General features: G+C 43.2%; 2 protein-coding genes across 2 annotated transcripts in view; both read left to right on the top strand.

Moving 5' to 3' along the window:
- GNAL (guanine nucleotide binding protein (G protein), alpha activating activity polypeptide, olfactory type) overlaps nucleotides 1-23,588 on the top strand; it is a 146,585-nt gene that overhangs the window by 97,315 nt on the left and 25,682 nt on the right. The gene's annotated exons all lie outside the window — the stretch shown is intronic.
- Nucleotides 15,372-18,878, top strand: CHMP1B (charged multivesicular body protein 1B). The gene has a single exon (XM_011936618.1). The coding sequence runs from the start codon at nucleotides 15,968-15,970 to the stop codon at nucleotides 16,565-16,567; it is 600 nt and encodes a 199-aa protein (XP_011792008.1). The 5' UTR covers nucleotides 15,372-15,967; the 3' UTR covers nucleotides 16,568-18,878.

Raw genomic sequence — 23,588 nt, 5'->3', positions numbered from 1 at the left:
TCTCAAAAAAAAAAAAAAAGAAAGAAAAATACGTATGTAAAGCTGTGATCAGAAGAAGCTTACAGAATAATGTTACATAGTAGCACAGGTTAATAAATCAACAGTACCCTACAAATGACAGTGAAACGTAAGACACTTGTGTATGTGTGTGAGGTTTTTTAACAATACTTTTGTTTGCTGAATTCTTTGAAACACTTCCAAGGAATCCAGGGGACTCAGAAAAGCACTAAGTACTGTACTACTATTCACAGAGGTACAGTTTCAGATTTATTGAAGAGGTGTGTCCCACCAGGCAGGTGGCTCACATCTGTCATCCCAGCACTTCGGGAGGCCAAGGCAGGAGTACCCGCTTGAGCCCAAGAGTTTGAGACCAGCCTGGGCAACATGTTGAGACCTCATCTCTACAGATATTTTTTTAAAATTTAGCTGGGCGTAGTGCCACACACCTGTATAGTCCCAGCTACTCCAGAGCCTGAGATGGGAGGATTACTTTAGCCCGAGAGTCGAGGCTGCATTGAGCAGTGATCATGCCACTGCACTCCAGCTTAAGTGACAGGGTGAGGCCCTGTCGCAGAAAATAATAATAATAGGCTGGGTGCCGTGGCTTATGCCTGTAATCCCAGCACTTTGGGAGGCCGAGGTGGGCGGATCACCTGAGGTTGGGAGGTCGCAACCAGCCTGACCAACATAGAGAAACTCTGACTCTATTAAAAATACAAAATTAGCCGGGCATGTAATCCCAGCTACTCAGGAGGTTGAGACAGGAGAATCACTTGAACCTGGGAGGCGGAGGTTATGGTGAGCCGAGATCACACCATTGCACTTCAGCCTGGGCAACAAGAGTGAAACTCTAAAAATAATAATAATAATAAAAATAATCATAATAAAGAGATGTGTGCTCTGTATTGCTTAGTACCCAAGTGTGGCTGTAAGACAGCTCATATTTGTTGAAGCTTGCCATGTGGAGGCACATTTTATGCACATTAGATGAGCTAACATAGTAATCCTCACACTAACCCAATGAGTTCATTATCTTCATTTTGCAGATGAGGAAGTAAAGGCACATAAGATTACACAAGACTACACAATACTAACTATTACTCGATTGATCCAGGATCGATTGATCCAGGATCTCAAATTTTAAACCTAAAGATTATGAGAGACTACTTCAGATGAAAAGTTCACCAAGCATTCTGTGAACATGCTAGATACTGCCAGTCACTGAATGCTAGATGCATGCTAGATACTGCCAGTCACTGAATGACAAAGATGAATGAGGCATGGACCTATGCATTTGAAGAAGGAGATTGCCACAGGGACATCCTTTTTCTCAGATTCTGAAGGAACTCTCATCAACTTCCCATCTCCATCCACTTCATATCTTGAAGCTAGTTGTCAAATGAAAGCCAGAATGACTTTTTTTTGAGACAGAGTCTGGCTCTGTCACCCAGGCTGGAGTGCAATGGCGCTATCTCGGCTCACTGCATCCTCCGCCTCCCAGGTTCAACCTATTCTCCTGCCTCAGCCTCCCGAGTCACTGGGATTACAGGCACATGCCAGCACACCCAGCTGATTTTTGTATTTTTAGTAGTGCTGGGGCTTCACCATGTTAGGCAGGCTGGTCTCGAACTCCTGGCCCACCTCGGCCTCCCAAAGTGCTGGGATTACAGGCATGAGCCACCACACGCAGTCCAAGATGGCTTTTTATGTACATATAGAGGTCCTTATGGTTCAAGAAAGTGAAAAGACAGCTCACAGAAAGGGAAGAGCATTTATAAATCATGCATCTGATAAAGGACTTGTATCTAGAATCATAAAGAACTCTTACAACTCAGTAATAACATAAGTAAGCCAATTTTTAAATCAGCAAAGGATCTAAATAGACATCTCCCAAGTAAGATAGATGAATGGCTAATCAGCCACAAAAAGACACTCAACATCTTTAGCCATTAGGAAAATGCAAAGCAAAATCACAGTGACATTCCACTTCATAACCGCAGGATGGCTGTGCCCAAAAAGTCACATAAAACAAGTGTTGCTGAGGATGTGGAGAAATTGCGATCCTCTTATACTGCTGGTGGGAATGTAAAATAGTCCAGCCAGTTTGGAAAACCAACTGGTAGCTCTAAAAAACGTTAAACACAGTTGCCCCATGGCCCACCAATTCCACTCCTAAATGTATGTCCAAGAGAATTGAAAATATACATCCACGCAAAAACTTCTAGACAAATACTCATAGCAGCAATATTCATAGTAATCAAAATGTTTAAACAGACTGGGCATGGTGGCTCACACCTGTAATCCCAGCAGTTTGGAGGCCAAGCTGGGTGGATCACTTGAGCTCAGGAGTTGAGACCAGCCTTGGCAACATGGTGAAATCCCTTCTCTACGAAAAAGTATCCAGGCATGGTGATGCACACTGGCAGTCCCAGCTACTTGGGGGGCCGAGGTGGGAGGATTGCTTGAGCCCAGGAGGTCGAGGCTTCAGTGAGCCAAGATTGCACCACTGCACTCCGGCCTGGGTAACAAAATGAGACCCTGTCTCACAAAAAAAAAAAAAAAAGTGTAAACAACCTAAATGCCCATCAGCCAATGAATGCATAAACAAACTGTGGCCCATTCACACAATAGAATGTTATTCAGTTACAAAAAGGAGTGAAGTCCTGATGCATGCTACAACATGGATGATCCTTGAAAACATTATGCTAAGTCAAAGCCGCCAGACACAGAAGACCACATATGGTATCATTTCATTTATATGAAATGTCCAGAATAGGTATATCTATAGAGACAGAGTAGATTAATGTTGCATGGAGCCAGGTGGACTTGGGGGATGAGGAATCGCTTTAATCGATACAGTGTTTCCTCTTGGAGTGATGAAAATGTTCTAAAAGGGATTGTGGAGATGGTTGCACAACTTTAAATATGCAACAAAAAAGTCATTGAATTGTGCACTTTAATCAAGACTCCCTGTTGCAACTGGCTTGTGAGAGCTTTACCTGGACACTTCAGTAAAATTAATTTGGGGACTGCTGATCATTCGAGTCCGCCTAATTTCAGGGCCTTCTTATTTAATACCAAGGGGGTAAGATGTATTATGTTTCATCCATGTGCCACGCATCGTGACAGTGTGGGGATGCTGCTGACAGGATGCGGTATGAGATCCATAGCATTTCAGATTGTGCATGTACTTACTTTGTCTTTTTTAAAATCAGTTTAAGAGAGGCAGAAGAAATGAAATCGAGAAGCAAAAAATACTGATTCAAAATACAGTTCCCATACTGAAAATATGTCTTAAAAATCTCTTTTAAAAAACCATCTTTGTGGAAATTGGCAGGCAATTTCTAAGTTGTTTCCATAGGATTTGGAGTTGTTCTTCTCCATGCAGTGCCTGACACAGTAACATATAAATATGAGAAGTTATAGCGTATATCGCTACTTCCTTCCTTTCAATAGTTGAACCACATGAATGAACAACTAAATCTAACCAAATTTTGTAAACTATTTATTATGATGGGCTAATGCACTTCTGTGCACCATTGACGTGAAATTATTATTTACCACTGTGCCTAGAACAATACCTATTATAAACATATAATAGGTGTTTCATAAACTTGTTACATTTATAAACATATAATAGGTGTTTCATAAACTTGTTACATGAATTGATTTTTGTGTTATCACTGTTCTTTTTCTGCTCCTTCTACTATTCATAGCCCAGTATTCTTATGTATACAAAATTAATTTTTGACTGGGTATGGTGGCTCACGCCTGTAATCCCAACACTTCGGGAGGCCAAGGCAGGAGGATCGCTTGAGCCCAAGAGTTTGAGAGCAGGCTGAGCATCTTGGCGAGACCTCGTCTCTACTAAAAAAAAAAAAGAAAAATTAGCTGGGCCATGGTGGTGTGCACCTGTGGTCCCAGCTCCTTGGGATGGTGAAGTGGGAGGAGGATTTCGAGGCTGCAGTAAGCCATGATCAAGTCGCTGCACTCCAGCCTGGGTGGCAGAGCAAGACCTTGCCTCAAAAAAAAAAAAAAAAAAAAATTTTTCTTTAAAGCTCAGATAGATGTAAGCATAATATCGCTTCATAGCAGCAGTATTCACAATTGGGCAAAAAGTGGAAACAAGCCAAGTGTCATCAGCTGACAAGTGGATACACAAAATGTGGTGTCTCCCAACAATAGAATATGATTCAGCCAGAAAAAGGAATGAGGGGCTGGACGGTGCTACAGCACAGCCTCCTTTAGAGCAGAGGTGTTCTAGCTCAGAGAAAAGTGAAAGCTGTAACCATGCGTTGTGTAAGCACTTCCTTCGTCCCAGGGAACAATAATAATGTGTTCACAATATCAAGGAATGTAATTAAAGCTTTTCAAATGGAACTTGAGGTATAAGGAAGCTGCTCTTGGATAATTTCATATCAAAGCATTCAAAAAAGGAAGAAAGTAAAACCTTTCTTAGGGTAGTGCATGCATTAGCAGTTAGAATTAAATATCTTTATTTACCAAACTCCCTTGATCACATAATAACTAGATCCATGATATCAACAAAAGCTACCTTTGAACTATAGCATTATTCTATTATTATATTAACGGACTTAAGGAACTCTCCACACAAATAGAATTTCCATTTACTTACAATTGTATTCATGTGACAATGATTAAGTGCATGGGATGCTCGTATTTCTCATTCTATTCGTATCTGTGAAAATGTAGTGTTCTGCATTATTTCTGTGAAGAAAGAATGAAAGATTCCTTATCCAGCTACTGAGGCAGGCAGTCATTGCTAAGAAAGAAACTCCTTTGCCATGACTTTCTGCCAAGATACATGCAGTGACTAAATATATCTTCTAAGATAGACAAGACTTAACAGATCATTTTGCCAAAAAAGGAAATGTTTTATTAACCTCAATTGAACATGTTTAATGACATCCCAGATCTCTTTTAAAATAGAGACTCTGCGGAGGTGAACACAGATGCAAAGGTCAGTTTCTCATTCCAGCTGTTCCTTTGAAACACATTGTGACTTGAGCAAATCCGTGTATTTGGTGTCTAGGGCACCCCCTCTGAGAAAGCTCTTTATCTAGGAGTCCTCAGACTTCCCTTCGTTACCGTTTGTTGACCACGTGCTTCCCATAGTTAGCTTTCTTCCCTGGAATGATCTACAGGACACCTGGGCGGACCTATTCGGGAATGCTGCAGTGACATATTCAGTCATGTACACAGTCATAGGCAGCTGCAGGGAAGAGGAGGCACCCAAGGCCTCCAGTGAGCAAGAGCCATGTTGAATGCACTTTGTCCTTCTTTCTTTGATTTAGTTCACGTAAATGACATTGAGGAATTTGCTTTTTTTTTTTTTTTTTGAGACACAGTCTCACTGTCGCCCAGGCTGGAGTCAGTGCTACGATCACAACTCACTGCAGCCTGGACCTCCCAGGCTCAAGTGACCTCCCGCCTCAGCTACCTGAGTAGCCAGGATCACAGGTGTGCACCATAATGCCCAGCTAATTTTTTGTATTTTTAGTAGAGACGGGATTTCGCCATGTTGCCCAGGCTGGTCTTGAACTCCTGGACTCAAGCAATCTGCCCACCTTGGCCTCCCAAAGTATTGGGATTACAAGCATGAGCCACCGCAGCCTTCATAAGCTTTCAGTTCTCTTTTAACCCCTAAACTAATCTTAAAATACACTTTCTCCTACAAATATGTTAAGATTTACTATGAAGTATTGTTTTTCAGATGTTAGTCGCGGCTACAATTTATTATACTTAGGGCAAGATTAATCATGATTATTTGAAGACAGCTTTGTGGTTCCTGGAAAAGATATACCTGCGAGGGCCGGGCGCAGTGGCCTGTAATCCCAGCACTTCGGGAGGCCAAGGCGGGTGGATCACCTGTGGTCAGGAGTTCAAGACCAGCCTGGCCAACATGGCGAAACCCCATCTCTACTAAAAATACAAAAATTAGCCAGGCGTGGTGCCACGTGCCTGTAATCCCAGCTACTCGGGAGGCTGAGGCAGGAGAATCGCTTGAAACTGGGAGGCAAAGGTTGCAGTGAGCCAAGATCGTGCCACTGTACTTCAGCTTAGGCAACAGAGTGAGACTCTGTCTCAAAAAAAAAAAAAAGAAGAAAGAAAGAAATGCCTGCTAGAATTCCTCATTCATCAAATTTATGGGGGAAGATCTGTGAGCACCTCTGCTTCCCAGTTGCGGGGATGCTTCCGTGAGAAGAAATTCTGGGGAAAACAGAAACCTCTGCTTTATGGAATGTTACAAATGCATCAGGTTTGCATAGGGAATTACTTACCTATACCCCATACTGTTCATCCTGTGGCCTGAAACTCAGTAAATGTTTGTGGAATATAGGTATGAACTGGAAGATTGTAGCCCAACTCCATCAACTAACGAAAGAAAACATACGTTATATTTTAGTTCAGATTTTTTTTTTTTTTTTTGAGATGGAGTTTTGCTCTTGTCACCCAGGCTGGAGTGCAATGGTGCAATCTCTGCTCACCTCAACCTTCGTCTCCTGGGTTCAAGCAATTCTGCCTCAGCCTCCCAAGTAGCTGGGATTACAGGCATGTGCCATCATGCCCGGCTAATTTTTTTTTTTTTTTTTTTTTTTAGTAGAGACGGTTTCTCCACCCGGCTCAGCCTCCCGAATTGCTGGGATTACAGGCGTGAGCCACCACGCTCAGCCTAGTTCAGATATATCTAATGACTTGGTTTAATGGTCCCCAGCCTTTGTGACACGAGGGACTGGTTTCATGGAAGACTGTTTTTCCATGGACCGTGGTGGGGTGGATGGTTTCGAGATGATTCCAGTGCGTTACATTTATTGTGCTCTTCTATTACGATTACGTTGTAATATATAATGAAATAATTATACAACTCACCATGATGTAGAATCAGTGGGAGCCTGAGCTTGTTTTCCTGCAGCTAGATGGTCCCATCTGGGGGTGATGGGAGACAGTGACAGCTCATCAGGCATTCGATTCTCATAAGGAGCACACACCCTAGATCCCTCACATGCAAACTTCACAATAGGGTTCGTGCTCCTATGAGAATCTAATGCCACCGCTGATACGACAGGAGGTGGAGCTCAAGCGGTAATGCGACTGATGGGGAACAGCTGTAAATACAGATGACGCTTTGCTTGTTGGCTGGCACTCACCTCCTGCTGTGTGGCCTGGTTCACACAGCACGAGAATGTGGCCTGGGGTTTGGGGACTTAGTTCAGATTCATTGTAAAGTTAGCACTTCTTTTAAAAACAGTCATCTTTGGCCTCCTTTCGACTCCTGACTATTTGAGTGTTGACTGTTTCACTGTTGAGTGACTTTAGGGTGTTGACTGTTTCAGAAGAAACTAAATGCTGTTATGGTACATTATGAAGATACAAAAGTGATAAGAAGTATTCTGCTTTGTTATAGGATTTTTCACATTCTAAAGAGGTGTTAAGGCCAGGCACAGGGGCTCCTGCATGTAATCTCAACATGTTGGGAGGCCAAGGTGAAAAGATCCCATGAGCCCAGGAGTTTGAGGCTATGGTGGACTGTGATTGTGCCACTGTCCTGCAGCTGAGCCACAGAGCAAGACCCTGTCACTAACAAGAAAAAAGGGACTGGGCATGGTGGCTCATGCCTGTAGTCCAAGCACTTTGGGAGGCCAAGGTGGGTGGATCAGCTGAGGTCAGGAGTTCAAGACCAGCCTGACCAATATGGTTTCACCTACTAAAAATACAAAATTATTTAAAAATTTTTACTGGTAAAAATACAAAAATTAGCCAGGAGTGGTGGTACACACCTGTAATCCCAGCTACTCAGGAGGCTGAGGCAGGAGAATCACTTGAACTGGGGAGGTGGAGGTTGCAGAGAGCTGAGATCGCACCACTGCACTCCAGCCTGGGCGACAGAGCAAGACTCTGTCTCAAAAATAAATAGATAAGAAGAAAAGAAAAAAAGGAAAGAAATAAAGAGATGTTAAAAATAAATTATTTCTAGTAGGACTCACCAAGTTAAGTTATATTTGATTTCTAATACCATTTTGCTTCCTAACTAAAGACACTAGCCTAAACTAACAAAATCGTTATGTTGCCAGGCATGGTGGCTCACACCTGTGATCCCAGCACTTTGGGAGGCCGAGGTGGGCGGATCAGCTGAGGTCGGGAGTTCAAGACCAGCCTGACTAACATGGAGAAACCCCATCTCTACTAAAAATACAAAATTACCAGGGTGTGGTGGTGCATGCCTGTAATCCCAGCTACTCGGGAGGCTGAGGCAGGAGAATCGCTTGAACCTGGGAGGCGGAGGTTTCAGTGAGCCGAGATTGTGCCATTGCACTCCAGCCTGGGCAACAGGAGTGAAACTCAATCTCAAAAAACAAAAAAACAAAAAAAACAAATCTTTATGTTTTGGCCAAAAAGTTTCATTGCAGTTATTCCTTGATGAAAATAAATGGCCAACTTTGCCTTCCATGGACACTAATGGCTAATGACTCCTTACTGTACATGAAGTGTGTGGGTTAGACGAGAATTGAAGAGATTTTAAATTGAAAGGTTCTCAGGGCCGGGCACAGTGGCTCGTGCCTGTAATCCCAGCACTTTGAGAGGCGGAGGCAGGCAGATCACCTGAGCTCAGGAGTTTGAGGCCAGCCTGGCCAGCACGGTGAAACCCTGTCTCTACTAAAAATGCAGAAATTAGCTGGATGTGGTGGCGGGCGCCTGTTGCAGTGAAGCAAGATCGTACCACTGCACTCCAGCCTGGGCGACAGAGCAAGACTCCATCTCTAAATAAATAAATGAAATAAATGGAAAGGTTCTCAGGATACATGGTTGTTGGAACCAGTGCTCTCCATTCTGTGGCCATGGCCATTTTAAATCACCTGTGCCTTAAACTTAATCTAATTGAGACATGGTGCTAAGAAAAAGCTGGGTCTGAGGCAGATAAATCACAGTATCAATTAAGGGTAAGAGTGAGTCAGCTGCACACACACATCCCCAGGAACAGCAATGAAGAAGAAAAATGCTTTTTCCCTCCACGGCCGTCTACCCATACTCAATGCAAACTAGCCCTGGGAAAACCTCCTGGCTTCTCACAGTCTGTTCCCATCACGAATAGAAGGTGCTCCATGAGGAGGACGAGAGAAGATTTTAATGTGCAACAAAATTAACTGGCCAATTTGTACATTCGCTATTTTCATTTTTTATTTATTTATTTTTTAATTTTTAATCTTTTTTTTTTTTGAGATGGAATTTCACTCTTGTTGCCCAGGCTGGAGTGCAATGACGCAATGTCAGCTCACTGCAACCTCCGCCTCCGGAGTTCAAGCAGTTCTTCTGCCTCAGCCTCCCAAGTAGCTGGTACTACCGGGACCCGCCACCACACCTGGTTATTTTTTGTATTTTTAGTAGAGACAGGGTTTCACCATGTTAGCCAGGATAATCTCGATCTCCTGACCTCATGATCCTCCCACCTCAGCCTCCCAAAGTGCTGGAATTACAGGTGTGAGCCACCGCGCCTGGCCTCGCTATTTTTAACTTATGGATCGTAAGCTTAATGTTCAGGTTAAAACATAAAAATTAAGTAAGAAAAACTGGCTTCCATATTCCTGCAGAGGTGGGATTTGTACCGTATTACGCCAGATGCAATCCTGTCCTTCTGTCTTCAGGTTTGTAATAGTAAAATCATTTTCCATCCAGAAGCATGTTTTCAGAATCAACTATGTTTCCCAGTAGTCAACCAGACAGCTGTGAGATATGGCAAAATGCTGTGTGCAGGAGAGTACACTTTTCTTGAAAATTAAAAAAATAATAAAAACTGCTAACAAATAATAGGAACACAGATTGGAAAGAGGAATATATCGTGTGTTTCATAGACCTAACAATATTTCACATTTGGTTCCCTGCCATACTGCTTGAGTTTGTACGTTAGTTTGTAGGAACCTGACCAAAGGAGTAGATTTTCTTCCTACAAAATTTTCTCCAACTAGAGGAGTCAGAGGGAAATGGGCCCAGTTAAGACAGAGGTACCTCATGCCACTCCAGGTGACAAAGTGACACCCTGAAGGAAAGGAAGGAAGGGAGGGAGGGAGGGAAGAGAGAGAGAGAGAGGAGGGGGGCGGGGGGGCCAGTCAGCCTTCTCAGTTTTGCTGTGTCAGCTCTACATGGTCTTCACGATGTTTGCAAACATCCATTACAAACTGCCAGGAAAACGCCACTTAAATAACACTTTTTTTTCTCTTAGTAAGTCTTGTTTCAGGGATTTTTTTAAGTTAAGCAGTTTTGAGTGGCCCTCTCTGATGATCTGACCTGATGAGGTATTATTACAGTTAGATCATAGGCCTTTATTTTTCCAGCTTTATAAATGAGGAAATTGAGGCCAGAAAAGAGAGACATCCTATACCATCCTTAGAAGGACAGGTGTGTTTAGATTTCATTTTCAGCTTGTCCAAGTGATAAGTTGTTCAGTGTAGAGAAGGAGAAGGAAAATCACTGTTGCTAAATGAGTGACTGCCAAATTCGACTAACACGGAAGTTAGGTTTCTCATAACAGTATTAACTCACCACATCACCAGGAGGAGTAAGAAACCATGCATTTAAACGGCAGATCAGGCCAGCACGGTGGCTCATGCCTGTAATCCCAGCACTTTGGGAGGCTGAAGTGGGTGGATCACCAGGTCAGGAGATCAAGACCATCCTGGCTAACACAGTGAAACCCCGGCTCTACCAGAAATACAAAAAATTAGCCGGGCGTGGTGGCAGGCACCTGTAGTCCCAGCTAGTTGGGAGGCTGAGGCAGGAGAATGGCGTGAACCCGGGAGGCAGAGGTTGCAGTGAGCCAAGATCACACCACTGCACTCCAGCCTGGGCAGCAGTGCCAGACTCTGTCTCAATAAATAAATAAATAAATAAACTGCAGATGGAGGAATGTGGAATTATGTTTACGTGCTGCTTTTCTATTTCCTTCTCTTTCTTATTTTTATTTTTGAATCTTGACATCATTTTAACATATATATATAGAGAGAGAGACAGAGAGACAGGGTCTCACTCTGTCAGCCAGGCTGGAGTACGGTGGCATGATTATAAAAGCTCATTGTAGCCTCGAACTCCTGGACACAGAGATCCTCCCACCTCAGCATCCCAAGTAGCTGGAACTACAGGCACATGCTACCATGCCCAGCTAAATTTTATTTTTTATTTTTTGTAGAGATGGGTTCTAGACATCTTGCTGTTGTTAACATATTTTGAGAGACAGTGACTTTGTTTTTGAGACAAGATCTTGCTCTGTCACCCCGAATGGAGTGCAGTGGTGTGATCGTAGTTCACTGCAGCCTCAAACTCCTGGGCCACCTCATCCTCTCAAAGTGTTGCGATTACAGGCGTCAGCCATCACACCCAGCCCTGGACAGTGACTTTGCAATTTCCCAAGGCTTGAGGAGTCTCAGTGTTTTTAATTCTAGCTGTGTTCCTAAATAAAAAGGTGATGTAGGGGAAAATATGTATACATACGTTTAATACATAATATGTGTAATTAATATATATGTATGGAATATATTTTTTATATATACACATATATGTAATGTATTCCTCAAAATGGTCACCAAGTGAATATGTATCCAGTGCCATTTCCTTGGCTGCATTCATATATTCCTACATTCAACAGAAATGTATTGGGTGTATCTTGTTTTCCAGAGGTTGAATAGTACCAGGTATAGGTAGTCAACCAAAAGTCACCGTGTCACATCTATCTAATAGGAAAGCCTGCTGCTAGGCAAATACAAATGTATGCAAAAAATGCAAATTTTGGTAAGTGAGGAGGAGCCCTTAGTTTGAGGTATAACGTTTCAAAATCACCAGAAACATACCGATGAGAATCCAGAAATAGTTTAACACATGAGAAAGTTATTTTTCATATCTTTTATTTTCTCTTTATTTTTTGAGTGACTTCAGACTTAGCAAATGATTCTTTTCCAATGAAGTAAAACTGAATGTCCTGCTTAACTATTTTCATTTTAACCACTTGTATTATTTCAAAGTAAGAAATCAGCCAGATGTGCCAAATGATAGCATATTTTTCTTCCCCATGTCATGATAAAAATAATTAAGACTCGCAGCTTTCTAGAAATGTCTGCACTTTAATCAAAAATTTCTTTTTTTTCACTAAGAGAAAATCTGGCTATGGGACTTGTAAGGTTTCAATGTTAATGTGGTAGTTGCGTAACAGTTCCGGTCATTATAAGCTGTATGTTCTGTTTTCACATCTGCATCGGGTCCAGAACGTCTTCAGGTACAATCAGCATGGTGGTAGGAGCAAAACCTCCTTTAATAATAATACCAAAATAATCTTCCTTTTGCTAGATACACAGAAAGAGAAAGCACACCAAGCTGAAACAGACTCTGAAGGTCGTCAACCTCAATGGAATATAAAGAATGGAAGAAACTTAGAGCCAGGGTAGATGCAGATATAGATACCACGGTGGTCAGAGATAATTCTGCCAAATCCAACTCGAGTGACGAGGTAGATGGAGGTGCCAGTAGTAAATGGGAATGAGCATATTTGGGGGAAAGGACTGAGTTCAGTCACTTTGAAGAGTTGCCAAACAGTCTTGGACCACAAATCGCCCAGCACCAAGGAGACAGCCAGGCATATGGGTTTGGAGCTCAGAAGCAAATCTCTCCCTGGAAATGTGAACATGAGAGCAGCTAGCTATGGATCCTACTGAACACCATGGAAATGGCTGGGGTGTTGATAAGAGGAGGGCAGGGCTGGGGAACTGTCAGGGAGAGGAGAATAGCCTTCTCTTCAGAATTCTAGTCCACCCTGGTCTCCCTGGGAAGATGGCTTCTGGAACTCCACCTATCCCTTCTCTCCAGCGCAGGAAGTGGAGGTGTCATCATTCAAGGAATGTAGCTTCAGGTGATCAGGTGATGGCAACTTCTTTTAGCAACCATACTTTTTTTTTTTTTTTTTTGAGAAGGAGTCTCTCTCTGTCACCCAGGCTAGAGTGCACTGACGCAATCTCAGCTCACTGCAACCTCCATCTTTCTGGTTCAAGCGATTCTCCTGCCTCAGCCTCCCAAGTGGCTGGGATTACAGGCATGCGCCACCACACCCAGCTAATTTTTGTATTTTTAATAGAGACGGACTTTCCCCAGGTTGGCCAGGCTGGTCTTGAACCCCTGGTCTCAAGCGATCCACCCACCTCAGCCTCCCAAAGTGCTGGGATTACATTCCTGGGCCACCATGCCCAGTCAGTATCCACACTTTATAAAGTTCATATTAACTGTGTAGTCAATGCAACTCTGTCTTCTCAAAAAAACAGCTGGAAATCAACTTCTTTCTTTAGGCTACATGATGATCATTATTTTATTCTTATTAACTCATGTTTATTGGATTCCCCAGTGCCTTATTACTAGTCCAAATATATCCATGGAATCCGGTTTCTAACACTTACCTAATGTGTGGGTTCAGGCAAGTTTCTTAGCTCTCTGTGCTTCCCTTTCATTACCTGTGAACTGAAGACGTTTATAGTATCTACTTCATAGGGTTTGCGAAGCTAAAATGAGTTTATTTATGTAAAGTGCCCAGAACAATGTCTGGTGCATAAGTACTTTATTAATGTTAATTGTCATTATTATCATCGTCTGAGTCTCTCATGATTATATTCCAAACCATCTCACCTAGTCAGAATTTGTCATTAAGAAAACTATGGGCCGGGCACAGTAGCTCACGCCTGTAATCCCAGCACTTTGCAAGGCCAAGGTGGGCAGATCACCTGAGGTCAGGAGTTCGAGGCCAGCCTGGCCAACATGGTGAAACCCCAGCTGTACTAAAAATATAAAAATTAGTTGGTAGTGCTGGCATGTACCTGTAATTCCAGCTACTTGGGAGGCTGAGGCAGGAGAATCACTTGAACCCAGAAGGCAGAGGCTGCAGTGAGCCAAGATCATGCCACTGCACTTCAGCCTGAGTGACAGCAAGATTTCATCTCAAAAAAAAGAAAGAAAAGAAAAAAGAAAACTATAGAGCATGACATGGAAGCGAGACAAGAAACTTGTTTGCAAACTCCAAGAAAAACCAGGACCTAAAAGAAGGAAAGAGTGGAATAGAGGGTGAGCAGAGTAGGGGGCCTAAGCCCCTGTTTTTTTTCTTTTTTTTTTTTTTGGTTGTGTATATTCCATTTCTAGAAAACTTCCATTTGGAAAAAGGGTTCTACGGCTTTGAGTGGCAAAAAGAAACCATAGCTAAGCTGCTAACGAGGGTAACATCCTATCCCCTCTGAAATAAAATTAAATTTAGCAGCACCTTCTGGATTCAGTGGCTGCTGTGTGCAGAGCACCTGCTGGGCTCCATGGAGAGGGGAAGGAATCAGTGTTGTCTGCATCCAAGTAGTTCATACTGTAACAGGTGACCTATACGCACAGACCCCTTGCCAGGCAATGTGCCCTGTAGTATGGCCACACAGAAGAGGAGTCCTGGGGAGGCTCCATGGTGAAGGTGGCTTTTGAAGGACTGGCAGGGTGTCAATAGGCAGAGATGCATGGACAGTAAATCCAGGCAACAGGAATAGCATAGCCAAAGGGCAGGGCGGCAGTCACATTCTCCCCACTGGCCAAATGACACAAATAATGCTCAACTTCCATGCTGCGATTTGCTCTGACTGGCGGAGGGGCGCGAAAGACAAGGGAGCCAGCGTGCTGCACAGCAGGTTTAGCCTCCAGGCCCAGGGTTTGGAGAAAGAGTGAAAACGTCAGAGCTATGTCTTCAGGAGGTCTTGTGGTGTGAAACTGACTGGCAAGCTATCACAGAAAGCTAAGCGACGTGGTGGGCCGCTGGATTAAAATGATCTCTAAACAGAATTCGCTCTCAGGGTTCATTTTCAGCCTAGCTCATTAGGGCAGATCCGGTCTTCTTGCATTGTTATTGCTGTATCGGAGGAATCTTTCTAGAGAGAAAAGTGACAGCACACATTGCTGCCATTTGAAAGCCTGCATTTTTAAAGGGCGTAATACACAGTGACAGTTTTGATGTATGCCCGTGGGTGTGGGTCCTAATATCTCACCATACTCTGCCTGCATAATTTAAAATGACAGTTTAGCCTGTCAAACTTAAATGTGAGTGAAGTTCCTTGGATATTTATAAAACATCAAAAAGATAGAATGGTGTCAGCAAAAGATGGGTCTTTTTATTACTAAGCCACGGGACGATTTTTGGATGATAACTGCTGGCAACTCACCTAGAAGCTGAACTTCCAGCCAAAGTATAAATTTGGTGGTGCCACAGTTTTGAAGGTTATTTTCACCCAATGCAATAAAAGGATATTACAGAACTCCAGCACACATTGTAGTCAAAGATGGAGACGCGTCAGTGACCCGTTTGTTTTTAATGTATTGTTTTAAGGCTTTTGTTTTTAATGTATCCATGGTTTCCAGTTCCCCTGAGAAAGTGGAAATTACCCATACTAATAAAGCAAGCGTTAGTTAGTGTGAAGACCTAGCTGATGTTCGCCTGGGTTTTAGCCAGCTAGCCAGTCACCCTTTATAAAGCCTGCCAAGTTTGGAGTTTGGGTAATTTTACACGCGGATCGCCACAGATTGTCTACTTCGGTAGATTACTAAGAAAGTGCGTGTGGGCACTAATTTTTGTGAATTTACTAATAACGTTAACAACTTGAAAAACCCGGTAGAACGCAGCGCAGGAAGCGAGCGTACAGCGCCGGAGCGTCCGGCCAGACTCCCCCTGCGTGCGCGGCCCCCGGCGCCGTACGTCCCACAGGCCCCACCCCCGGCGCCGTCCGTCCCGCAGGCCCCGCCTTTGGCGCTGGGCTCTGACGTCACCACCTGCGCCGCGCACCGTAGAAACAGGAAGTGGGACCAAAACAAAGGAGCGGCGGCCGGGAGCGGAGTTGCCTCACCTTGTGTCTCTTCAGCGCACGTCTCAGCCGGGCCGCCGACCCCCAGGAGCCGTCCGACCATGTCCAACATGGAGAAACACCTGTTCAACCTGAAGTTCGCGGCCAAGGAACTGAGCAGGAGTGCCAAAAAATGCGATAAGGAGGAAAAGGCCGAAAAGGCCAAAATTAAAAAGGCCATTCAGAAGGGCAACATGGAAGTTGCGAGGATACACGCCGAAAATGCCATCCGCCAGAAGAACCAGGCGGTGAATTTCTTGAGAATGAGTGCGCGAGTCGATGCGGTGGCTGCCAGGGTCCAGACGGCGGTGACGATGGGCAAGGTGACCAAGTCGATGGCTGGTGTGGTTAAGTCCATGGATGCGACGTTGAAGACCATGAACCTGGAGAAGATTTCTGCCTTGATGGACAAGTTCGAGCACCAGTTTGAAACTCTGGACGTCCAGACGCAGCAAATGGAGGACACGATGAGCAGCACGACGACGCTCACCACTCCCCAGAACCAAGTGGATATGCTGCTCCAGGAAATGGCAGATGAGGCGGGCCTCGACCTCAACATGGAGCTGCCGCAGGGGCAGACCGGCTCCGTGGGCACGAGCGTGGCTTCGGCGGAGCAGGATGAACTGTCTCAGAGACTGGCCCGCCTTCGGGATCAAGTGTGACGGCAGAACCCGCTCTGAGGTTTCCTGGCCGTAGCCGCCCTTTGAAATGCTCTCTGTGTGTCGGAACACGCCAGAATGCTGAAATGCCCTTCTACCTTTGGGTTTACAGTCGTCCCCTCCAGATAAATGAAGAAATTCAGTATTTCTCCACTCTTAGCTGGATTCTGAAGTTCTGTATAGCTCGTAATGATGGTATTTTTATAGCAGCCTTTTAACAGAACGAGTTAATTTGGTGTATATGAATCTTTCTCGAAGATCTGGTCAAAACTGTATTCAGTTTTCTGACCAGAATGATCAGATTGAAGGTGGTTGGTTTTTATTATGGATATTACTTAGTGTGATTGATAATATCTAGAGTGGCAGGCGGTGCATACAAGTTAAAGAGGGGGGAAAGATTACTTAGTTTGGTTATACAGCTATAAACACCATTCAGTGTATTCGGTAGACTGTGCTATTTCTGTTTACCCTTTGGGTTTTGGTTTTTGTTTTTGCCTTCACAGTGAGACTGCAATTGATCTCATAACGTATATTATTAATAAATCTCGTCCCATAATTTATACTGAAATTACCTTAGGATATTTTTGCATAATACTCTCTTACTGCTTACATTCTATACATTTTTCATGTGATAATTGTCTTTGCGTAACTGGGAAAAATGCCGAATAACTTCCTTTATTATCTGGAAAAATTAAATTTGTTCATTTATATTTTCTACTTACTAAATTGAGTTTTTAAAAAGACTTAGAAAGTGTGACATACAGTGTCTTTCAAACGAACAAGTTTGTAGTTATTTTCCTGTTTCAACACTATTAGATGTCTTATAAATTATGCTAATTAGCACGGCAGTCTTGTTACATACACGCTCTTAACATTGCCAAAGAACTGTTGATTGTTTGAGAAAACGCTGGGACTGTGTGTGTGTAGGTTTTGTTTTGATTTTTAACAACCAAAAATAGAAATAAAATTAGAACTGCATTTTAAGTTCTAATTTGCATTTATTAATTTGTCCAAAAGCAACAAGTCTTTGAAAACCTTGAAAATACAAGCTGGAATGTTTTACTTAGCCATGCAGGTCATTTATGTATACATCCAGCCAACTGGAAGTCTGAGAATTAAAGAGGTAGGACTGGAAGGAAGGAGAAAGCTTGACTCTTTAAGGCTGGAGCCCAGCTGTGCTGCCTGCCATCTTCTCAGGAATAGCAGTGCGTATTTTCTGGCTGAAAAGTAAAGCATGTAGCTAGCCACCGCTTTCTCATAGCCTCGAAACATGGAGAAAAGCAACTTACTTTTGCCTTGGCAAGTATTCTAAGTTAATTCAAGTTTTTTTAAACTTACCCTTTCCTTTATTGGAAGATTTTTCCATAAGATAATTCCATTGTTTCAGAAAATAATTACAGGGGCCCTTCCAAGTTCTTTGAAAGATTCGTAACTAACTGTTCACTATTATAACATGTTTTCCAGTGTAAATGAGTAAGGAAAAAAAACCTGATGTAACAGGTGTGTGCAGATGAGGAGTGACCCTCATATTTATTTTATATTTGGATGTTGTTCTGAAGTGTGCTTTAAGGGACACTTGTTGGTTGTCTACCCAGCATCTTCTCTCAAGAACACTCCTCTTAGAAGGTCATGTCTCCTAAGCTTGTGTAGGGCCATGTGTGAGGACAGCATGAGTCTTAAGCCCTCTTTTATTTTATTTATTTTATTTTCAAGATGGAGTCTCGCTCTGTTGCCCAGGCTGGAGTGCCGTGGCGCAATCTCGGCTCACTGCAGTCTCCGTCTCCCGGGTTCAAGCAAGTCTCCTGCCTCAGCCTCCCGAGTAGCTGGGATTACAGGTGCACACCGCTATGCCTGGCTAATTTTTTTGTATTTTTAGTAGAGACAGAGTTTCACTGTGTTGGCCAGGCTGGTCTTGAACTCCTGACCTCAGGTGATCCTCCCGCCTCAGCCTCCCAAAGTGCTGGGATTACAAGCGTGAGCCACTGCACCTGGCCTTAACCCCTCTTTAGATTGGAAAAAATAATTACAACTTTTAAAATAGCTTAGTGTTGAACCCTTTGGTAAACTGAAGACCCTTTTATAATGCAAATATTCCCACCAAAATTAATATATTTTGTGAGATTAAACAATGCTTGTATATGCTTGAACTTTCTTAAAATATGTTCATGTCATACTATTATGAATGTACATTTTTATGAGTCATAAATATTATTTTCAAAAGCACTGCAGGCCCATGAATTATTTCCTAACTTTTGCAGTTGATTAAATACTGAAATGTAAATCACAGGAATTTGTCAAATCATTTTAAACTGCATGTTACTGGATGTGAGTGTGCATCCTGTTTTTACTTAAGAAAAAAGAATTGCTGGGCACAGTGACTCAAGCCTATAATCCTAGCACTTTGGGAGGCTGAGGCGGGCGGATCACCTGAGGTCAGGAGTTCGAGACTAGCCTGACCAACATGGAGAAACCCTGCCTCTATTCAAAATACGAAATTAGCCGGGCGTGGTGGTGTGCACTTGTAATCTCAGCTACTCAGGAGGCTGAGGTAGAAGAATTGCTTGAACCCAGGAGGCAGAGGTTACGGTGAGCCGAGATTGCGCCATTGCACTCTAGCCTGGGTAACAAGAGTGAAACTCTGTCTCAAAAAGAGAAAAAAAAAAATTCTGAGGTAGATTTGGTTCAGAAAGCATGGTATTTTTCCAAATTCACCCTCAGTCTTACCACTTAAATTTTTGTTTGGTTAGTATGGCTTTTTCTTGTGTATTTCTAGGATCCCTGGCTTATTTTTTTTGTTGCTGTTTTGAGACGGAGTCTCGCTCAATCGCCCAGGCTGGAGTGCCACCATGATCTCAGCTCACTGCCGCCTCCACCTCCCAGGTTCAAGCGATCCTCCTGCCTCAGCCCCCGAGTAGCTGGGACTGCAGATGCGCACCAACACACCTGGCTAATTTTTTTTTTTCCCCCCTGTAGAGGCGGGGTTTCACCATGTCGGCCAGGCTTGTCTGGGACTCCTGACCCTCAAGTGATCCACCTGCCTTGGCCTCTCCAAGTGCTGGGATTACAGGCGTGAGCCACCATGCGCCTGGCCCCCGGCTTCTTCACTGTACTTGTTTCTTCATGGCTACAAGATCCTTTTTCACATTGAAACTTCCCTACGCCAGAGATGGATATAATTTACAAAAGTATCCAGCTGAAACACATCAGGGAACTAGTTAATCTTCCATTTAACTACTAGTTATATTTCTTCCTTTCATTTTTCCGCCTTCAAATGCACAATTTCTAACATGGATTTAGAATTGAAAGAAAAAAAGTAGACTGGATTAATACACAAAATACTTTACTTTTAGTTTATTTCAGCTCAGGAACCCAGATGATACTGTGTGCTACTGGAGAATTTTCTTACTAAAGCTGTTTCTTGCTGAAGGAATGCCAATGTATATGCCTTTGAAATACAGGCAGACCATGAGGCTCCTTGGACACTGTGTGCCCACACTGCTGTCTTTGATTTGGAAAAGACTGCTGGGCCGGGTGCAGTGGCTGACGCCTGTAATCCCAGCACTTTCGGAGGCCGAGGCAGGCAGATCACCTGAGGTTGGGAGTTCGAGACCAGCCTGACCAACATGAAGAAACCGCATCTCTACTAAAAATACAAAATTAGCCAGGCATGGTGGCGCATGCCTATAATCCCAGCTACTTGGGAGGCTGAGGCAGGAGAATCGCTTAAACCCAGGAGACAGAGGTTGCAGTGAGCTGAGATTGCGCCGTGCACTCCAGCCTGTCCGGCCTGGGCAACGAGAGTGAAATTCCATCTCAAAAAAAAAAAAAAGACTGCTGAAAATAAGCACCAGTCTGATAAGATAACCTTATTAACTGAGCATAGTATCAGCATCAGCTGGCCAAGCACATTATAAAGCAGAAGGGAGGGACTTCCTCTGCAAAAACACAACGTCCTCTTGGCAATTCTGTAGCCAAAGTCCAAAGCTCAAGATCTTGATAGCAGAAAGCTACAAGCCAGTGGACACTAAGCAGACGGATGAACAGTCCCCTGTTTTTGTTTTTGTGTTTAATCAACTGACCGGAATTAGCAAAACGCTATTTGGTTTACCTAGGTTTGTTTTTCTACATTATATTGCAAATTCCATAGAGCCCGGACCAGGCAGTGTCTGTCATGGTGTCAATCTCCGGGCCTGGTATGGTGCCTCCCACCGTGGGCTCCTTGCACTGCAGAGCGAACGTGTGCCTGGCCTGGGTACTCACTCCTGATAGTGCCGAGCTTTCTGATGAGAGCAGAAACAGGCAAGTAAAGCAGGCACCCTGAGCGCCCAGAGTCCCAAGTATGGACACTCAAGAGCTGTGTCCTCTACCTTCACAGCATTTGCCCACAATGAAATGTTTGGCTCTGTCCTTCAGGGTTTGTACATCCTCTCTCCCTGCTGAGAAATGTCAGGACAAATAATTCAGCAGTGTTTACTCAAAATGACAATACAGGTGAGGCGCGGTGGCTCACACCTGTAATCCCAGCACTTTGGGAGGCCAAGGTGGGCAGATTACCTGAGGTCAGGAGTTTGAGACCAGCCTGGCCACCGTGGTGAAACCCCGTCTTTACTAAAAATGCAAAAAAAAATTAGCATTATTTTTTTTTGGTGCACACCTGTAATCCCACCTACTCGGGAGACTGAGACAGGAGAATCCCTTGAACCCAGGAGGCAGAAGTTGCTGTGAACTGAGATTGTGCCACTGTACTGCAGCCTGGGTGACAGTGTGAGACTGTCTCAAAAAAATAAAAATAAAAACAAATAATTTTTTAAATTTAAAAACATTTTAAATGACAATGCAGGGAAAGATTTAGTACAAAATATGCTGGCCATGTGGGGCTTCTTTCTAGAAATTAGAACATGCTTTTACCCTTAAATGATATTCAGTACAGATAGGTAGATAAAACATACATAGAAAAAGAAAAATGGACAAGGCATATCCAGATGTTTAAAAAAGAATCAAGAACACTGAAGATCAGGACTGTTTACATACTTTATGTTATTTTATATCTCAACCTTTAAAAAGGATTAAATCACAGCATAAGGCAGCATGCCATGCTCATCAAATTGTGCAACAGTAAGTGCCAGAAGAAAGTGAGGTTGAGGTTGTGCTGTGTCATGGCAGTTAGAAGTGGCTTCCCAGAGCGAGCAGGGTTTATCTCAGGTTTCAAATGGGGGTGGGGGCGGGAAGCAGGAATGACACGGGATCTGAGAGGCCAAAAACTATAGGGAGTTTTGACTGGAGCGGAGGGTTCCTGCGATGTAAAAGAGACTGAAGGGGAGACTGGACAGATTGCAAAGGGCTCGAGGCCAGATTAAAAGTGTGAACTTTACCCTGTGGAAAGGAGAAAACGCAGGAGTCATGAGAATAATGGTTCAGGCAGAGATTAGAGCATAAAGCAGGGAGGCGGGGAAAGCCAGGAGGAACACGCTCTTGGATGACGACTCACCAAGAATCGCTGATCACCTGGGACGTGGCTCAGCTGCACATGCTGACGCAGTGGGTCTGCCAGTGACGCTGATATGCCACGAGTCTGGGAACCCCTTTTAAGGAGCAGGGATCTTAACTCTGGCTGTGCATTACAAATGCCTGGTACTTTGTCACCATATGAGTAATGTTTTTCTCCACCAGTACGAACTGGGCTCCAGTGATCCTGCTGCCTCAGCCTCCTGAGTACCTGGGATCCATCTGTATATTTATATCTTGTAGATAAATATCATGAATCAAATTTCATTAACACTGGGAAAAGTTTTTTACAAATTTCCTTGACAGATTTCCAGTTGCTATATGTTTTCACACACAAAAAATAATTTTAAATACATGGAAATTTAGTTGGTACTTTTTTTCTCAGATCCAGTAGTTTAATTACAAAGGCATTTAACAGAATAGTTTTCATCTTTTCGTGACTCTCCTTGTTCCCTCTTCATGATCAATTCCATGGCCATTAAGAACTCTTTGACGCCAACAACAGATGGGATGTAAACAGTGAGTTGTTATTTTTGCTAATATCAAACAGAAGGGGGATCTAAATGAAAATGAAAACACTTCTGCAAATGTGAGTGTCCTCAGCTGTCACAGGAAATAATGAAAAAAAATCAAAGTAAATTTCTTTTTAACTACTTTCTTACAGTGTCTACAATGCAAGTGATTTTTTACAATGCGAATTTGGTATAGTTTTGCAACTCTGTATCTAATGTTGGAGTGAATAGTCTGCAAGGGGTTTTTAGATCTGCTTAATTCTTCCGGTCAGCATGCAGTAGCATATTTAAGGAGGCAACGTTATAACCCTTTAAAATGTAGTCATATGCAAAATTCTATATATGATTTGGAGGATCCCTTTAAAATTCTCTCTACGTATGGTAATCACAGAAGCCCCAGTTTGAAAAAGTACTTCTGCAACATGCTTGGAAATATACCAGTGGAAACAAGGATCAAGGCGGAAGGCTGGCAGAAATCCACCACTCTAGTATTTATTCCTTAGAAACTCTTTCAAAGAATTGGGGGCATATTCACATTTTGGGGTGCATTTTCACATTTTACTTTCATTGCACAAACTTGAAATGCATGAACTCAGGGTACCATTCAGCATCAGTAAAGATTCAGAAGCAGCTCTTGGAAATGTTCAATGAGACCTCTCACGTGTCACTTAGATCTCTGAGAATCAGAGCTGGAAGGACTCTGAATATCCATCTTGGAGGCTGGGGACAGGAGAAGACCCACCAGCCTCATCACTGTCAGCATCTCAACGTCACTAGTCTCTCATAGTGCACAGGAAGATGCACTCACACGTCCTCTCATCACATCTCTCTAGCACTCCACAGGCATTTTTTGGTTAACCATACTTCATTCTTTCTACTTAGACTAGTTATTATCATCCGAATACATTCACTCACCTACCTCCAACCTATGTGCATCCCATTTTAAATAGGTTACTTCCTAAACTCTAACTATAGCCACAGGCTTCATATTTTTTTTTTTTTTTTTT

Source organism: Colobus angolensis, unplaced genomic scaffold (genome assembly GCF_000951035.1).
Source record: "Colobus angolensis palliatus isolate OR3802 unplaced genomic scaffold, Cang.pa_1.0 Scaffold155, whole genome shotgun sequence".
In the NCBI taxonomy this organism is placed as follows: Eukaryota; Metazoa; Chordata; class Mammalia; order Primates; family Cercopithecidae; genus Colobus; species Colobus angolensis.
This window is presented reverse-complemented; position numbering and strand designations above follow the sequence as displayed.